A 21006-nucleotide genomic window follows, 5' to 3' on the forward strand; every position below is an offset into this window, starting at 1 on the left:
TACATGAACTACAGAAGTTAATAAAGAAATCAAAGGATCCAATAGTCGTTGGAGAACTAAAGAATCAGATTTCTTGGATTGTAAGTGATTGCAAGATTGAGAGCATTATCAATTGTTACACTGTGTTGTGATTCCAATGCCTGTTGTTACCCTTTTTGATTCCTGGCTTCATATCTGTAGAAAAATGGTGCATTAGAATATTGAGAGAGCACACTTATCTTTGGTTGTTGAGTTTTCAAGAGATCTTTGAACCATGAACTCTTAGGAATCATGTAACAAAATATGTTAACAATATAGTGGGCTGAGTCATGTCACTTGACACTCTCCTTAAGACCGTAGATGCCTCCAATGGTGCAACCAGGTTAGTTATGTATCGGTCTTCAAGATGAAACAGCCCAATGGCACCCTTAGTAGTTGTGCACTCAACTGCTAGACCCCTTCGAATACTCCAACATTGTGCTCAAAATAAAGATAAAATAAAGTCAAAATACACTTAAGTAGAGACACTCAAAATAAGAGTAAAACAAGAACCCAATCCTCACAACACACCATAAGTTGAGTGAACTTTGTAATTGGTCTTTAGTGTGTAACAATGTCTAGAGATCCTCTCTATTTATAGAGGAAAAAAGACTTTAAGAAAAGACATGAAGAGACAAAGTCTCTCAAAAAAGGAAAGAGATAAAGTCCCTCATTCAAATCTCTCACAAGAAGAGGAAGAGATAAGGTCCCTCAAAATGAAGAGACAAAGACTCTCATAAAGTGAAGTAAAAGAGTCCCTAAGATGAAGAGACAAAGTCCTACAAATGTAGATAGCCATATTAAGTGAAGGAGTTATCACTCCCCTCCCCTGAACTTTGGGGAAATATCAAGTTCCCCTACGTTTCTTGAAATATTTCACTCCCCTTTCCCCCAAATCAAAAGATTCTATCAACCATGAGTCAGTGTTAGTTTTTGCTGTTAAGTGTCTATCTTATTTTTTATAATACCCTAAATGCCCCTCTACATAATCGATCAAAATAATATGAGGAAGCCAAACTCTCATGTCCGCCATGTGTTCTTCACCGGAGCTCTCACCGAGAAGACCCTGCTACTCCTGAAGTTCAAAGCAATTTTGCAATCGAAGCCCTACTCCAGCCGTACTCCATCTATCAAAGCCTAATCTTAATTGAAATCGAAGCCCTACTCCTCCTTCAATCGAAGCCCTATCTTCGGTGAACCTGATCTTCTCCCTCTCTGGATTTCTCATTACCAAACTTCGCACTACTGGGGTTTACAAAACTATCCAATACAATACAGTGTTCAACATGAGACATTCTTGACAATTTTGATCCTATACCCAAATTAAGGGAATTCCACATGGCCAATGCCCTAAAACGAAACCTTCCTAAAAAGATTGAAAAAGGTTTCAACTACAAAGAAATCAAAACACCTGCATTGCCTCGAAAACCTTTTGAAGATGAATTGCTTGAACTGAACATGAAACCAGTAACAAGGAACAAACAAATAATTCTTCAAGAAATTAAAATGATTGGCTTAAGAAGATCGAATAGAACCAACACACCCCATTCCAAGCCTTCGCAGTTTCAACTTTTAACCTCTCTTTCTCATACCCCCCTATTTTAACCCCACACCGCTGCACAACCCCTCATCCGATTCTGCTCATCGCATCACCATCACTGCCTCTCGCTATCGCATCCCACTTCTTCCTCCTTCTTTCCCTCTGCAACTTTTTTTTTTTTTGATAGGTCAAAAAGGCAAAGGAACAAAATTATAGAAATAGGCTCAGATATACATATCAGCTCTTTCAAGTTGGATTTGGTTAACATGCTTTGTTATTTTCCCTCCGCAACTTGTCGCCTTGCAACCCAAATGTCAGAGGAACTGTTCAAGCCTGGAAACTATTTCATTAGAGCTTCTTCAAAAAAGTTAGCCAAATCCGTCTTGATTAGTAATGACCTTGTTGGAATTTAAATGATAATTTAATTTAAATTATTATAAGATTCAAATTACCTTTTGGTTTCTTGTGTCTTTTCATATTTGACCATTTTTCTATCTTCTTGTATGACCTCTCATATGTTTATCTCTATGTATTATCATAACCTTTCATGTATTTACAAATAATACTTAATAGAGGAATTATCACTCCCCTCTCCTCAACTATAGCTAAATATTAAGTCTCTCCAAGCTTTTTAAAATATTTCACTCCTCTCCCCCCAAATCAGAAGATTCTATCAACTGTGCCTCAGCGTTAAAGATTGTCATTAAATGACTGTTCTTTTTTATTATTATTCCCAAAATACCCCCATCCCACTAGTCTTTAGACAACACATTCAACAATCGAGATAAATTTACTCCTGAGATCCGAGGAAGGTTTTGATCATGGCCACCTTAGCCGTCATTGGGTTCTTCTTGCTAGGGTCGAACAATGGGAACCCCTAGAGATGCTGAATGTTCGATGCGCTACTAAGGGTCGCTACAGTCGCTCTGCACCCAGCCGCTATAATCTCTCAAGTCCAACACTAGTCACAAAACATGCACACACCAGCCTATTGCCTTGCAACCGCTACATGCACTCTCTCTGCCCTACTGCGACAAGCCAAGTTGTTGCAAACCGCTACACAAAAATACAATATTCACATCACCTCCATAAACTCCATACAACCAACATCAGAAGGCCTGGGCACTATTTGACCCAGTGTTTGTAATTAGAATAAAAAAAAAATGGGAAAATTATGCCCCCTCCCCTATAGTTTGTCGAAATTACATGTGAATCCAAGGGTTTGAACGAATTACGCACCCCTCCCCTATACTTTATAAGATTCTTACAATTAGGTCCAATCCGTTAGTCCTCGTGAAAAATACTGTTAGTTGATGATGTCACCATACATGATACCTTTTAATGCCGAAAATAACCTTATATACATATGAACTTACTAATATACCCTTTTGGAAAGAGGGTTGCATTCTTCTTCAACTACCTTAGCTTTGGCGGGACCAAGACCATCTGAACTCCAAAGATGGTAGACTACCCTGCTTCTTCAATTCTTTGAAAAATGTTTTGCAGAGTTCTTCCTCTGCATTTTAATCTTCAATCCAATTGAGCAAAATATGTGGTTGCTACAACTTGAAACCCTAAATCTCTCTTTTTCTTTGTTATATATTTCTTTTCTTTTTCTCTGTTATATAGTTCTTTACTTTATAATCACGCTCCGACCTTCCCGATCTCTCTCACCATCTACTTACATCTACCTTTCTGCTTTACAAATTGATTTTGGGGGTTTATTAATCTCCCTCTCCTCAGGCCCAGGGTTAAAACTTGAAAACTTAATAAATCAATCTTTGACTAATTTCCATTCTAACTGGTTTGGAGGTTTTAGTTGCTTGTTTGGTTTTCAAAGATTGTGATTCACCTAGGAATCGACAGTGATCGATCATATCGATTCAAATCGATTTACTTTGATTAATGCATCAATGTTAGTGGAAACTGAAACCAAATTAACATCGAGAATAAATGAATTAAGCAAGAAAGAAGCTTTAAGGATTTTTACTGCTGCAGAAAAAATGCACTTCCATGAAGAAATCGTGTTTTACCTCAATGGTTTACATCTGGAGCCCAAGAAACCCTTTTTGATTTCTGCAATCCCCTCGTATTAATAGATAAAATCTTGCACTTCTTCCCGCTTCAGTTGTCAATAAATTAGAATAACAAGAACCGGAGGTTTTATATTCGGACACGAGAACCAAAGATTTTATGATCGATTATAATGATCTTTAGAAACCCATTTTAAACCCTAATCTACAAGAAGCAGTTTTTCTAATTCCTATAGTGTAATCCATCTGTTCATAGATTTTGAATAGGAACTCAACTCACTAGGGATTTGAGTATTTTGTGTATGTGACGTACAGAAGGGTATAATGGTCCTATCTTATTTAGACCATTTTCTACTAAATGATAATACGGTCTTTTGCTATTTAAAACTAACAGCATATTCACACCGTAAATTCCAAGGGAGGGGGATGTAATTTGTTCAAACCCTTGGATCTACATGTAATTTTGACAAACTACAAGGGAGGGAGGTGTAATTTTCCCAAAAAAAATTAATCCTGGAACCCGAGAACATCACCATTTTTTTTTTTTTTAGCTTAACAAGTTGAGCAAAGTAAGTTCCTCAGCTTGTTGCAACAGTGAAAGTGACAAGAAATCCCATTTAAGGAAGACTGCATTCTAGCTGGGGAGATGGGGTAAGACCACAGATCAAGTTTATCCAGATACAGATCTCCATATTTTATTCGTTTCTGGATCAAATGGACTCATTCCTTTTGGAGATGCTACCAGTGTATGAAAAAACCACTATAGAATCACCCTCAAATCTAATAACCCAATCATCGTGTTGGAACAAGTCCAAAAATCTTAATTGGTCATTCATAAACGATAGGAATGGTAGATACGGGGAACAATCACCATTGATTCGACCAAGAATTTTAAACACAGGATCAAAGATTGATGTGCTCCATACCGATTATGATCTTATCCATATCACAATTGTCCAAAATTGGTTTCTAAAAACCCTAGATTTGGTTACAAATATGAAAACCAATGATGAGTTTGGATAAAATCTTCGTACAATAACTATTGTGATATGGTGCCTGATTCACACTTGGAATCTACCTAATATGAAAAGCCTGGTGTAAAAAGAAAGAGACTGGGTGGATTTCATAAAGATATCAATGTATAACTGAAATCGATTACCGGAAACAAAACTGCGAACTACACTATAAGAATACGATCCGATTTTGGTTTTATAGGCCATAATTCTGATTCAATTTCATTCAGAACCATAAAACCATTGATTAACCAAAACCTAATGTCAAAGTGTTTTAAAACTCTTAGAGTTTTAGTGTTTTGAATTTTGATATGTCTCTATGAAAAAAAGAAAAGCTAAAAGGAAAGTACTAACCGAGAAGGCAAGACGAGAAGGAGTTTCACTTTCAAATGTCTGATTTTTTTATTTTCAGGATCATAGTTAATTAGTTATCATATATGTAATCTTTTACATCGATAGAATGTATTATCCTTAAAAAAAAAAAAAAAAAGTATATTATCTTGACTCTTTTTTTTTGTAGAGTCTTGACTCTTTAGGAAGTTTATTGTGTGTAAGATTGATTTTAACTATAGTATTCATGTTAACTATGATCTTCTAAGCTAACAAGACTTCTTTAATATTATATCTATATATACAGTTGCAAAGACAGATTTTGAGATAATAACATGTTACAGTTTACAAAGGTAAATTTCTTCCATTCTGTTATCTCGCTCTCTCCCTCTCTCCCTCTCTCCCTCTCTCCCTCTCTCCCTCTCTCCACTCCCTACTTCCCTCTCTAATCTGATCTATTAACCGTTGTGAATCGATTGTGAATTGAATAACAAAAACCGATTGAAAACCGTTAAAATCAAAACTAGAAGAAAATGATTATGATTTTAACTTATCAAAATGAAGACCAAACCGGAACCAAGCCAAAAAAAGGAAAATGAATTATTTTCATAGGAGGACCTAATCCGAACTCCCAATCCTAGGAAGCCCTTAAATCGATCGTTCCAAATGGATGGAATTTCGATAAATCAATGTCAATTTATATTGGAAGTGGCCATTCTATTAAAGATTTTAAATTCGGAATTAGAGCTTGAACTTCGAATTTGAAAAACCAACGAAGGAGCGGCAAAAGACCCTAGAATCGACCGTTCTATGACTGCCAGAATCGGAATCGATCATGGCCAATTCGACCAAAGATTATAAATTCGGAATTGAAGATCGCACTGGTACCCGTCGATTACAATCTAACTCTTGATCGGCTCAGGATTGAGAACGAAATCGGTTGGAATCAGTCACAAAAGATCAGGTTTGACCCAACTTCGAGTCCGACTGTACCATTCTTCTACACCCTCTGTCAGCAGCCACCATTAGAGCTTCTTCAAAGAACCACAGATCCCACTCCTGCAACCTTGAGTTGCATTCCGTGTGCTGCTTCTCTGCGTTTTTCCGAAAGCCCATTTCCATCTTCAGTCGCTGCAACCTACAATCCATTCAGGTAATCTTCAGCCGCTAAACCTGAGATCCATTCATTGCACTACAGCCCTGCTATCATCGCATCACTGCAACTAAATCCAACCGGCCAACATTATCTCTGCCGAGCCGCTGCATTACTCCTGATTTGCCTCGCACCCACGCTGTTTCTCCAGCCCAATCGCCCAAAACCCAACACCTCAGCCCTCCCACATCACCCCTGTAATCGCTGCCAACTACCTCACATCATCGCCCCCCCGCATCAACCTTCCTACCGACTCCATCGTCCCAGCCCCGTCTTCATACCCAGACAAACGCCCAGAACCTTCCGCCACTGCTGTAGGGACCCAATCTCACCCTTATTGTTTTTTGAACTCCTCTTTCCTTTTTTTTTTTTTTTTTTTTTTTTTTTTTCTTTGTCTTGGGGATCGATTGTCAAATGGATAAAACATGATAAAAGGACCAAATGTTGATGACTGATAGAGGAGTTCACTCAGAAAATTGAAAAATTAATTAAGTTTTCACTTGCTTGTTTCTTGAATTGTTTGGAAGGAAGAACAAAGCTTCTTCTTTTTTTTTTTTTTTTCAGCCTATCATTTCCATGGAACAGTATTACGCAGAATCCTTATCTTATCTTTTCACACTATATCCAATTTGTAAGTTTGGTCACTACATTGATTATAGTGTTTAACCACCTGACTTATTCCTAGTTGAGATGACATAATTAAATGGCAATACCTAGACTCTTCTTCTTTTTTTTTTTTGGGGGGGGGGGGATTGATTTGGTCTCTAGAGTGCTTAACATGTTAATAATGTTCTTATCTCCTCTGTGCACGAGTCGTGTAAATACCTTGCAATGCTAACATGGAAGATTCCGTATATGGGAGATGTAAATCCCTTAGTTACAGAATGTTCCTGTTACAGTCATATGAAGGGATGTTTTGGAGAATCTTGACTATTCCTCTTATGTTGTCCTCTAGCCTCAGCCTGCATCAGACTTATATCTGACCATTTTCTAGACTGCTGAGTTGTCTTTCTTCATTATGCCTCGAATTGGTGTGTAATATAATTTATCTCAATGTTATAAAGCTTTCTGCAGAGCTTGTGACTCTTGTTCTTGCCCTTTACCCAGAGTCACTGAAATTCCTTTTTCATACATTTGAAACTTTATATTTTGTGTTGTTTCGGTTGCATATATTGAATGCATATTCACCATTACCTGTAGCCTTGTCACAAAACCCGAAAGTTTGGATGAAGTGTTGGAGATGGCAAAGCTTATATCCACAAAAGTTACCCAACAAGCAAACAACAAGCCTGCGTTACGCTTGAAGATGTAATATGAATAAGTAGTTGCCCTTTTGGGTTTCTTGTTTCCCCCTCTCCTAGTCATTTCTTGTTCTATTGTCATCAGTATCGTCTTATATGGTCTCTTGATCCAGCTTGTTCAATCTATACAACCTGTTGGAGAATCCATATGGCAAGTTCTATGTTTACATGAAGGCCCTTAATTTGGCTGTCAATGGAAAAGTCACTGATGACATTATACCTTCGTTCAAAAAGGTGGATAGCTTCATAAAAGAATGGAATATTGGGACCCTGGATCAGAGAGAGCTCTTCCCCACCATCTCTAATATATTAAAAGAACACAAGAGGTACTTGATAATGTGAAATCTATTTGATCCCTCTCCATACACCTACACATTTTATGTATTTAATGTCTTTTTTGTGACACTAACATTTGTAACTATTATTTTAATCTTAGCTCTGCAAAGGATTCATTTTACTTCCTGACCAAGTACTTGGCAACCTTTTCAGGTGAGGATGCATATACAATGAGTGAAGCTAAGGAGGAAGCAGTGCGTGCTATTGTAGAGTTTGTGAAGGCACCGGAGATGTTTCAGGTATCTCATTTCCCAGTTTTGTTGAACAACGAGGCGCTTTTATGAGTGGATTGCTGCCTATATAAATTATACATAGCGCCATAGTTCAGCTAATTTCTACAGATTCTCTAAAATTGCCTTTTATTATGTTCTACTTTCTCCTTAATTTTTTTCATTTGCTTGGTTGAGTCTTGGAAGTATTGGTTGAGTTCTAAAAATTTATAATTTGATATTCTAGCTCTGACATGTCAATTCTAGAATGCCTGGACAACCTCATAATTGTAATTCCTCAGGGTGTGCATGTGATCTAAATTAAATACTAATCAAAGCTAAAGCACATGTTTGACCTGTTTTCAATCTTCTTCAATGGCCCTCGTGAACCAGATTGATCAATTAGTGTTGGCACATCTTGGATGGGGCTCTGCTGCTTAGCTCTCTGAACTGACCAAACTGCCTCATATTATGACAATAATAGGCATTGGATGTCTAGAACATATGACTGTGGCTTGTGTTTAGAAGGTTAGGATATTGGTTGTGGTTTTCAAGGTATCACCTTTGCACTGAATATCCTTTATGCCTATGACTGGCTATGACAGTTTCTAGATTCAAATGATTTCTTCTGTGGTCTTTTTGGTGTATGAATCTACATGTCATGCTTAAGGATTACCGTGGTACAGGTCGTAGTGGAGACAGCTTTTTCCTCGGCACCCCCATTCATAGTTATTGAATTCGGATTCGGGAATTATTCGGATGAAGAATTATTCGGATTAATTCGTTTCATTAATTCAATGATTCGGTCAAAATATCGGTAAAAAAAAACAGAGAATATAATTCGATTTCGGATTCTGATTCGGGAATTATTCGTTTACAAAAATAAAAAGCGGACAAAAAATTCGAACGTTATTTTTAATATTTGCAATACGTGTTTCATATTATCTATCAATTATCATATGTACATAACATACAAATGATATAAAAATTAAAATTTTAAATTTTAAAGGTAAAAATATTATATTTAGCTCTCTCTTTTTTCTTTTTTCTTTTTTTCCTTAAACTCATTTCTTATTATTCAAATAATTGAATCAGAGAAAGAGAGACTGAGAGGGGGGGTGAGCACAAATTCAGCTAGACCCACGTCGCCCACCTTGCATGTTCACCTTAAAGACTAGAGAGAGAGTAACGGCTGTAAAACTTAGTCAAACCAAAATGGAGTGAGAGATTTATTTATTTATTTATTTGTAGAAGTGTGAGAGATTACCTCAGAAAAGATAAGCTTTGTCAGTTTCTATTAAAAAAAGAAGAAAAGTAACATTAGGATAATAAATGCATAATAATCACACTATTTTCTGAAGGCTTATTGACTTATTCAAGTTAAAGCTTTTTTTACATGGAATAAAATTCGGTTATAATTCGGATAAAATTCAGTTCGGCTGAATTATTCGTGAATTTTAAAAAAGTTAATAAAATTCGAGAATTCTTCATAATTTTTTATTTGATTCGGATCCGGACCGAATTATTCGTAAAACATGGTAAAATTCTGTTCGGATGAATAATTCGGAGAATTTAATAACTAAGCCCCCATTGTTGGGTTTAGTATGAATCTTAACAAGTTAGGGATGGGGGTTTTGGTATTCAAAAATTCTCAGGAACTCATTTTTCTGTGGGGTCCCCACCCTAGCTACCTTGTAATCTTGGTTGGTGGCTTACATGATTCATGATGTGGGATCCAAAAATATATAAAAGGTTGGAGTTGTTATTTGCAAGGCCCACATTTTCCATCCATACCATGAATAGATGTAATATGTTTTTAACAAATGTATAATTGGTATAAACTTTTTGTTCATCAAGATGTTTCACTGTTGTGTCACAGGAATGGAAACAAGGAAAGGGAAGTAAATTGGAAATAATTAAGGACTATATTTCTAACAGAAGAACATGCCTGCTAAAAAAAAAATCCTTTCATTTGTTGTTTAGTATTCATATTACAATCCAAGGTCATGAATTAGTTCCTAGCTGATGCCTCATGAAGCATGTGGTTTTGAGTTCAACTCTTCTTACTTCCTTGGGTCCACTCACACCAGGGGTGGGGGGTGTTAGTGCTCTTCACTGCTTTCAATGAAAGTTGAATGGTTCTCATTCAACCCTGGTGTGAACCAGTACATGCGGTTGTGGGGTCAATATGGGCCTGCGGGACTAGCTACCCGTTGTTAGCAGGAAAAAAAAAAAGAAGAATTAGATCCTAGCTTATTCTCATTTCACTCTTTGATTCTCATTTTTTCATGTTTTTCTCCTTTGTTTTTCTCATATATTTTATAATGTCTATAACACGTTGGATATTGAAATTCCTTTCAATTTGTTATCTCATCCAACCCCACCCTCCCCTGGGAAAATTCCATTGCAGAGTGATTTGTTCGAAATGCCTGCTGTGGGGCAGCTGGATAAGGATGGCAAATATGCATTGCTATATCAGCTGCTGAAGATCTTTCTCACGCACAGGCTGGGTGCCTACTTAGATTTCCATGCAGCAAATTCTGATATACTGAAAAGCTTTGGTAATTCTTTTTTTTTTTTTTTTTGGTGTGAGTATCTCACATGCATTCGTGTGAGGGAGAGACAGTACTGAAACTTTTTTGCTCGGTCTATGTATGTATAGGTCTTGCCCATGAGGACTGTATAACAAAGATGAGGTTGATGACACTGGCTGATCTTGGCTCTAACCATGGCGAGATTCCATATGGTCTCATCAAAGACACACTTTGGGCTCTTTTCGTCCCCTACTTTTTTGGTTATACTATATTTTCAAACTTTATTGTTATTGAGGTGCAAATTCTTTTCCAGGTCAATGATGATGAGGTGGAAGTGTGGGTAGTGAAGGCAATCGCTGCAAAACTGCTTAACTGTAAGATGGACCAGATGAACCAAGTAGTAATTGTAAAGTGAGTTCTATAGCTTCAATTTCCCCTTTGTTTTGGGTCTTGCTTAGTCTCGATTTTATCTAGAGATATATTGGATATTTATTTCTTTGGTCGTTTCTTTCTTTTGATTCCTTTTATGGGTGTGTGGCGTTGTCTTTGATACTCGATATGTAGTCGCTGTACGGAACGTGTGTTTGGGCTGCATCAATGGTTTACAGTTCGATCAAAACTCACAACATGGAGGGTAAGGAAGTTCCCCTGCTTCAATTCTTATCATTCTCATTGTCCTTTTGTTACATCTTTCGTTAAATCTGCATTATTAGTTGGTGCCCAAGGAAGATGCAATTTCTTAGTGTTTTTAATTACATTTGTAAAGTTCAAATGGAGAACAGGCTGGGGCTATTGATGGATCTCTATTTGTCCAGAGTTGGACTCTGCACCTGAGACCAACCTAATCTAATGACTAGTGAGCAAGCGTTTGAAGAAGTAGATCAAACTTGTTCCAACTAGTGTTTTTTGAATCTTTGTCTTGCTGTTGCTTCTCAGGGTAATGTTGCCAATGTTATAAACACCATCCAAGCAAACAAGGGAACTGAAGATGCCACACAGGCAGTGCACAGTCTTATGATTCGATGAGAAAATGGTCGAGGCTATCGAATTTTGATATCCGCTGTTAACCTTTTTGGGGGGGCATGGATGAGTTGTTAACTATTTGTTGTACTGTAATTTCTATTTGTAGCTGTGGAGCTCGTTCTAATTTTTGCTGAACAGATGTATTGTAATTGATTTCGTGGCTGTAAAATTTTTACCAGAATTTAGCAGCATTTGTATTTTTTTTTTTTTTAGTCAATGTTATTTGCTGCTGTCTGATAATACGTTCAACCTGATCGGGTTTGGTTGCAAGAGAAATGCAGTTATTCTCCTTGGAAGTGAAATATATACATTTTGGCGCGCTTGGTTTCAAGAGAAATTAAAGGGAATGTGACTTAAATTTTAAGCCTAAAAAAGAAATTGTTGTAATCATTAGTTGTTGCCCATTAGTGCACATGATTATATAATTGACTCTAAATCATTCCATTTGGTGAATCTTTTGGGTTTAAAATGCAAATTAAAAATTGTATCTAAAATGGTATCATTACTAAATATGCTAAGAAACTTAAGTGGTTTATACAATCAAGTTGAGTTATGAATTAACAAAAAAGAAATGATAATAAATAGAGGTGTCAAAACCTAGCTTGAACCGATGAAACCGACTGAAAAAATCCGGATCAAACCAAATTGATCTTTATTAAATTGGTTTTGGATTGGGGTATGTTGGGACTAGTTGAAACCCGATCCAAACCAAAGTGACCGATAACCAAATGGAAACCAAACTAAATGAGACTGGTAGAAAAATAAATGATTATACGATTATAAATTGGTGAATTAATTATCCATTTTACATAATATTAGTGAGAGTGTTTTTTATTGTAAGGGGAATTGCTACAGGTCAAAGAATATGAGTTTATGAATAGATAAATTTATTTGTAAAATGTAACAATGCTTACATTGATTTCCTTGTTCACTATACAAAATTAGTTAGATAGTTAAATGGATGATTGGTTAATAGGGTTCTAATTATCTTATTAGTAATTAGTTATCCATTGGTTTCAATATTAGTTATCTTTACCTTACAATTATAAACCATGATTTAATTATAAATTTAAGTGTTTTCGTCAAGTCTTTTGTCATTACATGTTATGAATGTAAGATTTTATTATGGTTCAAGCTTGATAATAAACCGATCTAAAACAGTATTAACTTGATATAAAAAATCAAAATAAACCGAAATTAAACCAAACCAAAACCAAAACCAAAACTGAAATTCCTTACCATATTGGTTTTGGTCTCCCTTATTCCTATATTGAAATTGATTCAATCCAACCGAAACCAAACCGAACCATCCAATTGACACCTGATGCGAGAGCAACAACACCACCACCTCCTAGTTGGGCTGATCTAGAGATTTCATTTTTATGTATGATAATATTATTTTTATTGATAAGTTGGTTTTCAATATTGTGATTCATCATATTTGTTGGGAAAAAAAGATGATGGTTCTCTTCACATTCGAATGAGAAAATTTGAAAAGTCATTAATTTTGAGATAAAATTCAAACTTCGCCCATTTGTTACGTGTGTTCACATTATTAGAAATAGGCACCTTATCTATTATTGAGAACTTATTGTTTTTCTTCTCTTAGTTTTCTCTTCATGTTGATAAGTTGGAATTCTCTGCAACGGCTGGGCTGACATCTGGTGGTTACGAGCATAGTTAATAAATTTGCATATAATATACGTATTTTTACTATATCCTAATGTTTTAATTAAAAGGTTGTAATTTAGCTTATCAATCCAAAATATCTATATTATACATATATTCTATAGGTATCCGTATTATACATGAATAAAATATGTATAATACGTTTTATATTTATTAATACGATTAGTTTGGGAAAAAAAAAAAACAAAAAACAAAACAACACTTCTCATTTTTCGTAGGTTTCTCAATTTCGAGAAAGAGATAGATAACACGCTTATCACTTTCATATTTGATTCATTCCAATCTTGTCCTAAATCTATTGATCAAATACCTTATGTGTCCACCCTCTTGTTCCTATCCATTGGCCTATTAAGTATAATTAATTATAATTTTGTCACTCAATTTAAAATATTATCTTAATTACAAATATCTTAGTTGTTACGATTGAATTATTAAATATTTGAATGGGCCTATATGCGATCTAATTCTGGTTTTAGAATCCGAATTCGTATCAATCTGGGTTGCTGTCAATTTTTTTGTTTGATAAGATAATATCAATGATGATGCATTCATTTGTTAAATGAGTATCCACATGCTATTTATTTATTTATTATTTTACAAATTTATGCTATTATTTGTTAGGATAGAAAGTGGCTGAAGGATCACCTATCAACATTTGTTATGATAGACATGGTTAAGCTTAATTAATATTGGATGTAAAAAAAATAATTTTGAGAAATGATCTCATATTAGAAAGCTAGTTTGGATTTAGATGCTCATGAAAGAATGAGATATTAGAATTTAGTCATAACTCATAAACAATTAATTTAGTTCATTTTTATTACCAAAATAAACCGGTAATTTTTCTCCCGAATTTTTATGGAGTAATCGTATTAAACACATACCGTATCATTGCTGGATTTATGAAAAATATTATTGTCGTATAGCCTATTTAATTGTTATACATATCCGTTCTCATATTAATGCCGTTTTCGAACTTACTAACTATTGCTACGAAGACGTCCATGTGTTAGGGTGTGTACTAGAATCCTCCCAACCGCTAGGGAGGATGAGGATCCCATTTTAGTTGTTTTATTTCTTTTGCTTGGGTGATTGTATTTGTTTGTTTGTTTTTTCAATCTTTTTTTATTTAATTTTCAATTTTATAAAAAAAAAAGCCACGGCTATTTATTCCCGTCTTTTTATTAAAAAGTCTAGAATACCCTTCGCCATCGCTCTCAGCCTTTTATAGGGAAAACACAGCCCCTTGTGCTATTTGCGATTTTGCATAGGTCGAAGGTCGACCGTCGACTCTCTGGTCTTCGCTAGCAAACCCGATTTACCCGATAGAATGACAGAAGACAGTAGTTGCCTTAAAGCTTCTGAAGAATCCACGGCGGCTGTAACAGCAGCGACAAGACAAAGGTTCATCTCTCTGAAATTTTCCTTTTTTTTGTTCCATTTTTAAATTAGGTTTATATGCTCATTCCTTTGTGTTTTGGTTTTTCGGGTTCGAACTTCTTAATTACTGTAATTTTGATTTTGATCTAGGGAGATGTTTGTTGATAGTGTTTTGTATTCCAACATTTACTTATTTGTTAAATTGACCTTTGGTTTGAATGCTAATCCTAATGAATACGGAAGAAAAATGGACTTTTAGGAGTTGAAAGGTTTCAATGCATTTAGGGTTTGTGAGCTTCTTCCGAAAAAAAGAAAAAGCAAAAAGAGGATTTGTGGGCTCTGTTATTTCCGCTTAGGTCTTGATCAGTAGAAGGGCTCCTGTTTGTGGTAAGACCTTCAGTTTTTTATGGAATAGAGTTACCAGTGTTTTCTTTCACTTTAGCCTTCTTGTGAACTCCTTCCTTCTCTTTTGATGGGATTAGAACTACCTAGATCGATCTGATACGAAAAAGAAGAAGAAGAAGAAGAAGAAGAAGGAACAGAGAATACATTATTTTTTAGTTCCTTTATTTTTATTTTTTTTACTTCCTGTTCTATTATGAACCCATTGAATTAGTAATTTTTTGCTTGACTTTGAACTTCTGTTCTCTTGTGACCAATTTTTACTGTTTTTCCATGGCTAAATTTATATTCACTTCTCAGTCTTTCCTAGAATGTGTCTTCCTAGAATGTCTATACTTGATGGGCTTTGGTGGAACTTTTAACCTTCATGGGCAAAAGAATTTGTGGAAGTTATATGTAGTGTTTGTGACAACTTCTTATTCATGGTCTGCTAGTATGGAAAAAGTTGAAGTTCAGATGGCACTTTCCGTTATTTCTGTTCCTCAGACTTGGCCATGAACATCTTTGTTAGACAAAGCTGTAATACTATAAGCAGGACATTACTAGTAAGGCCTTGTTCTTGAGAAACACCGACATTGAAGAACTATGGTTGTGAACTTACTTCCATTGGGACGAAAACTTTTCCCTTGCTGTGTGAGTCCTGATGCCTTGTTGTTTGACTCGTGATCATGTTTCGTCACTTGTGTGACTTGGATTCATGTTTTATCTCTAAAATACTAATGATGGCATATTTGAGCAGGAAAAAGAGGAAATGGGATCAGCCTGCAGAGTCCCTAATCTCAGCTGGGCTACATGTTCCTGGAGTCCTCCCACTTGGAAATGCGGGATCTCTTGTTGGAATGGCACTTCCTGGCATTACTGCACCTTCTGGAGCACTTTTGACAAATCCTCTTCCTACTACCGGTGCAACTGTTCCACATATGTTGCAGGCTCTTTCAATCCCTCTAAACACAAGTACAGTGGTCCAAAAATTGAATCAAGTGAGCTTTCTATCTTAATTTATTGCTTGTCTTTGTTAAAAGTTGGAATATGCTTATTGACTTAAACCTGTGGCATCTCTTATGCCGTAAATATATGTCAAGAACAGGTTGTCAACACATCATAGACTTCTGCCCCGAAAACCGTGTGTTTGTTGGATGATAATTGCATTGTTTATGTGTCTCCATTTTCTCATTAATTTGCTTGCCAATGACCTAGAGCTTGCTTTTTCAGCCCAAGATTCAAGATGAGCTAATAGCTCGGGAAATTGTCATAAATGATGCTGAGACTTCTGTGCGCTGCAAGCTCACAAAACGCCAGACCCAGGAGGAGGTGACTCTTGTTTGGTTTGGTTTGGTTTGGTTTGCAGGATTTAGAAAATAATTATGAGATTATTATTTTTATTTATATTGGGCAATAATTCTATTGTTTTTGCAGATTCAAAAGTGCACTGGCGCTGTGGTGATTACCAGGTGAGTGAGCTCTCAATGTGTTGTAGGGTTGTTTGATGGTTTTTTCATGCATACATAGCATTGAAACATCCTTGCAGGGGCAAGTACCGTCCACCAAATGCTTTGCCTGATGGTGAAAAGCCTCTCTATCTTCACATTTCTGCTGGGGCTCATGTAAGTAATAGTTTGTTATTATGCATAGAATACTAAAGGGATAGATGTATTTCACAATTATCCTGTAAATTTTGTATAAATTACGTTTTATTTTCTATCTTATTGTAAAAAATGTGCATTATGGTTACAATTTATTAGTTACTTGTGTTGGGGATTCTTTTGCCATATTAAACATATGAATAACCCTATAGTGTTTAGAATACAAGAATCATCAACAAATCATAAAAGATTAATCATGGGTGTAGTCCCTAAACCAAGAACAATAAAGTATCCCATCTTAAAATACATAACCATATAGATTTACTATATCTATAATAATCAATGGGACAACCATGACATGAACCATAAATGGGAATAAAGAAGTATCTGTGTCCCATGAACATAGATCATGAACCTCTGTCCCATGTGGTTCAACATTACTCCCATGAAGATGACAATGACGAACTACGTAAGTGGAACCCTTTTACTGAAATCTTCTGCAGCCTCTTACTCTAGGGTTTCCTTTATTTTTGTGCACTTGCTCTTGTGAGAAAGCCGTGCTCCCAAAACCAATAAGGCATTAAGTAAAGTAATGGCTGCAGGGACCGTCAGTATTTTATTTATAATAGAATCCCTAAAACCCTATTCCACTTTCACAATGGAAAGAGCTAGGAGTTTCCTAATCAAAGTGGGTCTATAATTGCTTGGGCCTAATGAATCAATCGGTATCAGTTAAGCCCACATAAAAATCCTAACAACTTGGACCTGACTTAAGCTGAACAATAATAGTATGCGATTTATATTCCTGGTTTTGAGGATGTCGTTTTTTACTTTGCAGTCTTTTCACAGAACATGTTCGCTTCTCAACCAGGGTTAGCATTTATTCTATTCTTATAATCTGTTGTTCCTAAAGTATTATTGCTGGAAAGTTAATAACTTAATATTATATATAGAATGCTGGAACCACAAAACGTATTGGAAAAACTCCCAAGCAGAAGTGGAAACTCACAGTAAACTCCAAACCTTGAACATCCGATCTTCTTGTTAATATGTGAGCCACTCACTACTAAGGCACCAAAGAGGCTGGTGCATTGAAGTGGAAATTCCATCAAACCAAAGTTATGTATAAGAGAAGGGATTTTTATTTTAAATAAATCTTTTGGCAAAAGGTTCTCTGGATAAGCATCTTAGAGATGCATCTTTTGGTGGGCACGCTAGAGACTGTGGACCTTGTTTGGGGTGATACCTGATTGTTAGTTTGAGTCGCAAAGAAAACCAAATTGTCAGGTTACTTTTATGTTATGTGCCTATACTAATACACAATACACCCTTTACCCTTGACTGTCCATCCCCTTCTCCCTAAATCGATACTCTGGTTTGTTCTGCTCAATTCATGGATTCCATTGATGGTTGTGCTGTCTTCCATTTCATGACTTTCATTGTTGACTGAGTTATTGGGAAATATACAAATGATAAAGAAGCGATTGTTATCTGGTTGTATTATCAGTCCCCCCTGCCCCCCAAGTTCCCCTTATTATTATGATTTCTTTTTCATCTTTTCCGAGGAAATTTCATTAAACCGAATGGACTATCCCTGCAGTTGAAGGATACAGCAGAACGAATAAAAGCGGTTGACCACGCTGCTGCTATGGTTGAGGAAATGCTAAAACAGGGAATAACTACGCAGCCAGCTACTGCTCCTTTTCACTCAGTTGCAAACACGGGGCAGGTACACCTATTTTGTGCAGCAAACTTTGTAAGCTTTATACTGGAAATAAAAGCTCATTATATATTCTTCGACATGATATCTGGTGCAGATTGCCCAGCCATTGAGCATGTGTGTGTTTTTAGGCTTTGATGCTGAGCCAACATTAAACATTGCAGCTCGCATACGTGGGCCAGATGTGAGCTTTTCTTTTCTCTGCTTTATTCTTTACTTATTTGGAAAGTAATGATTTTCAAGATGTGGGCTGTCAAATACTGTACCTTCCCTTTTGTGAGAGTAATTTTCTTTGTTCTTTGTTCAGTCATGACCATCTCCTTGTTCTCCTTGCCTCTTCCTCCCCCACCTCCACCGGGCCCCCCCCCAGCCCTCCAAAAAAAAAAAAAAGGACACAACAGGTCAGACTGTCATTCTGGGTTTTGATGTCCTAACTTTTCCATGGAACTGGTACTAATTTTTATCATGTGGTTAGTTTAGGTTACATCCAATCAGTCAGTTTCTACTTAAACCTGCACTGGTGTGGCTCAAAGACTTAATGCCATCATCACTTCATTCATCTCTAAAAGTTTTGTTCTCTTATGCAATCATTTATATTCTGGTTCTTCTTCTTCACCTCATTTTTCTGCTTTGGATAATGCTTTTTGGTGAATTGAAAGTTTCTATTACATATGATGAAGATAAGAGGTTCTAATTGTTGAAGCTTTCTCTCACATCTCCATACAATTGGGAGAGATTGTTTTTCTGCTGCTGGTGGTTGGGATTTGTAAATGCAGGACCAGTATATAAATCACATTATGAATGAAACAGGAGCAACTGTTGTACTGAGAGGACGAGGATCAGGAAATTTTGAAAGTCAAAATGGACAAGGTATATTTTCCTTTAATGCTTTGTGACCTTTAATGATACTTTCAAGTTATACATTTCTCATCCTTTCCTTTTGCCAATTCGTACCCTTCCATTCCACTTGCAGAACTTGCACAGCCACTGCATCTGTACTTGTCATGCAATAATCCAAAATGTCTTGAAGATGCAAAGCGCTTGGCTGAAAGTCTTTTGGATACAATCAGTGCAGACTGTGGTGTCTCCAGGTAATTGGCTATAAATTACATTTGGCGTTTGGGTAGATTATTCAGAACAATTGTGCCCAACACATCCCAACACATCATGTGATGCGGTACTGGGGTTGAATAACCCCAATCAGGGTTGCTATGGGCCCACCCAAGTATTAAATGGCTCAACAATTAGAGGTTATAACAAACTTATAAATATATCAAAGCTTCTGAAGGGAGCATGGCAGTTTGGTCAATAAAGCAATAAAGAAAATCTTAAAAGGTCAATAAGGTAAAATGGAAGGAAGGACAGAATAGTGATTATAATTAAAAGTAGAGGTGCTAACTTGGAACAAATTATAATAAGGGACTAAGGACAAAAGGGAATGGTAATATGGGGAGTTTGGATGAAAGAAATAAGGATTAGATATAAAAAAAAAAGGAGGGGGGGTCGTCTTCTTCCTTGGACGAGAAGACGACCTGCAATGGGGGAATGCATGCAACTTTCAAGATGTCGAACTCCTTCATGAAGCAACGGCTGGGGCTGAGATTTTAGAAGAGTCACCCAAGCCTGGTAAGTGGAAGTTTGGAACCAATCCAGAAATTAACATTTTAATTGAGGTTGGCATGGTGTGATGGGCTGTTGCAGGATAAAACCAGAAATTAATGTTTTAATTGATGATGTCGGCTGATAAATTAGTGTTTGATGAACTGAAACAGTAGTATTTAAGTATAAAAACCTGTATATGTAATATCAGATCAAAGCACCCAGTAGATCATCAGCAATGGTGAAATTAGATGGCGGGAAGTTAGCTCAAAATAGAGTACCCACTCTTACCAGCGGGAAAGAAAAAATAAGAAGGTAGACAGAGGAATCAAACCTGGAGGGGAAGGGGACAGGATCAGCGGGGAGGGTAGAGAAAGGGGGGAAGGAGGTCACAGCACAGGCCACACAGGCACTCACCAATTCAATTAATTATTTCATTCTCAAATCTGAGTTCGTTGGTTACATTGCTTGCGTATATATAAAGAAACAAAAATGAAAGATTCATATTCCAAACTATAATGGAACTTATGTGGACTCTGGAGTATAAATTGCAGTAATAATGTCCAAATTTGTTCATTATTTATGTTAATCTTTTGTAATGTTACCACTCATCCATCTCGGCATCCTTATTTCAGCTACATTAAGTTTGTTCATAAGCAATTAAGAAACAAACATGAAGTAAGTTGAGGGAGTCGTCTGAGGTGGCACGGACAACGGTGTCTTTGAATGCTTCAGCAAGTGATGTAATACTGAAATTGAGGAAGCTCAAAACAGTACCAGGGTAGGATCTTTTCTCAGAGAATAGGGAATTCTAGATATGGAGAATAGGATATTGCTAAAACTTGTTGAAAGATGAAAAAAAAAGATGGAACAATAAACAATAATATAACACCCGGGCTTCACACCGCAAGGTGGATCGACTGGATCAAACACCAACCTACCTTGATCAAACACAAGGGATTTCTTGATCAAACACAAGAGATTCTTGATCAAACACAAGAAGAGAGTTGCATAAGCAAACTTTGATTTCAAATTCTGAGTTGTCTTTGAATGCTTACAATTGATCCCTATTTATAGGACCAACTCAACAAAACATTACATACCCAACTTCCAACTAACAATAGTAGAAAGTCTTCACTTATT

General features: G+C 36.3%; 2 protein-coding genes across 6 annotated transcripts in view; both read left to right on the plus strand.

Moving 5' to 3' along the window:
* The first annotated feature begins 6921 nt into the window (after positions 1-6921).
* Positions 6922-11681, plus strand: LOC122076095 (eukaryotic translation initiation factor 3 subunit M-like). Of its 2 annotated transcripts, none has more exons than XR_006139427.1 (7): positions 6922-7395; positions 7502-7714; positions 7825-7963; positions 10344-10494; positions 10596-10679; positions 10781-10878; positions 11032-11070. XR_006139427.1 is itself a non-coding variant. In XM_042641385.1 (7 exons), exons 1-7 carry the CDS (start codon positions 7328-7330, stop codon positions 11491-11493), a joined length of 1014 nt encoding a protein of 337 aa, XP_042497319.1. In that variant the 5' UTR covers positions 6926-7327; the 3' UTR covers positions 11494-11681. The 2 variants fall into 2 exon arrangements, 1 of the variants encoding a protein (XP_042497319.1); XM_042641385.1 differs by adding an exon at positions 11404-11681 and having other exon boundaries at positions 6926-7395; positions 10596-10878; positions 11032-11101.
* A 2740-nt stretch (positions 11682-14421) lies between these two features.
* Positions 14422-21006, plus strand: part of LOC122076784 (protein RIK) — a 12683-nt gene continuing 6098 nt past the window's right edge. For 2 of the 4 annotated variants that reach the window (XM_042642328.1, XM_042642329.1), the window contains exons 1-9: positions 14423-14583; positions 15701-15941; positions 16174-16272; positions 16378-16412; positions 16490-16565; positions 18145-18273; positions 18362-18448; positions 19041-19134; positions 19238-19355. In XM_042642328.1, coding sequence (XP_042498262.1) covers positions 14510-14583; positions 15701-15941; positions 16174-16272; positions 16378-16412; positions 16490-16565; positions 18145-18273; positions 18362-18448; positions 19041-19134; positions 19238-19355 — 953 coding nt within the window. In that variant the 5' untranslated portion in view covers positions 14423-14509. Of the gene's footprint in view, positions 14584-15395; positions 15595-15700; positions 15942-16173; positions 16273-16377; positions 16413-16489; positions 16566-18144; positions 18274-18361; positions 18449-19040; positions 19135-19237; positions 19356-21006 lie in introns of all 4 variants that reach the window. The other 2 variants (XM_042642330.1, XM_042642331.1) reach the window with 2 other exon arrangements.

Source organism: Macadamia integrifolia, chromosome 4 (assembly GCF_013358625.1).
Source record: "Macadamia integrifolia cultivar HAES 741 chromosome 4, SCU_Mint_v3, whole genome shotgun sequence".
Lineage (NCBI taxonomy): Eukaryota > Viridiplantae > Streptophyta > Magnoliopsida > Proteales > Proteaceae > Macadamia > Macadamia integrifolia.

Coding starts and splice junctions, on each gene's coding strand:
- LOC122076095 (XM_042641385.1), top strand. CDS start 7,328: ATGGCAAAGCTTATATCCACAAAAGTTACCCAACAAGCAAACAACAAG. Junction 10,879..11,031: donor AACCAAGTAGTAATTGTAAA/GTGAGTTCTATA, acceptor CTCGATATGTAG/TCGCTGTACGGAACGTGTGT. Junction 11,102..11,403: donor CAAAACTCACAACATGGAGG/GTAAGGAAGTTC, acceptor GTTGCTTCTCAG/GGTAATGTTGCCAATGTTAT.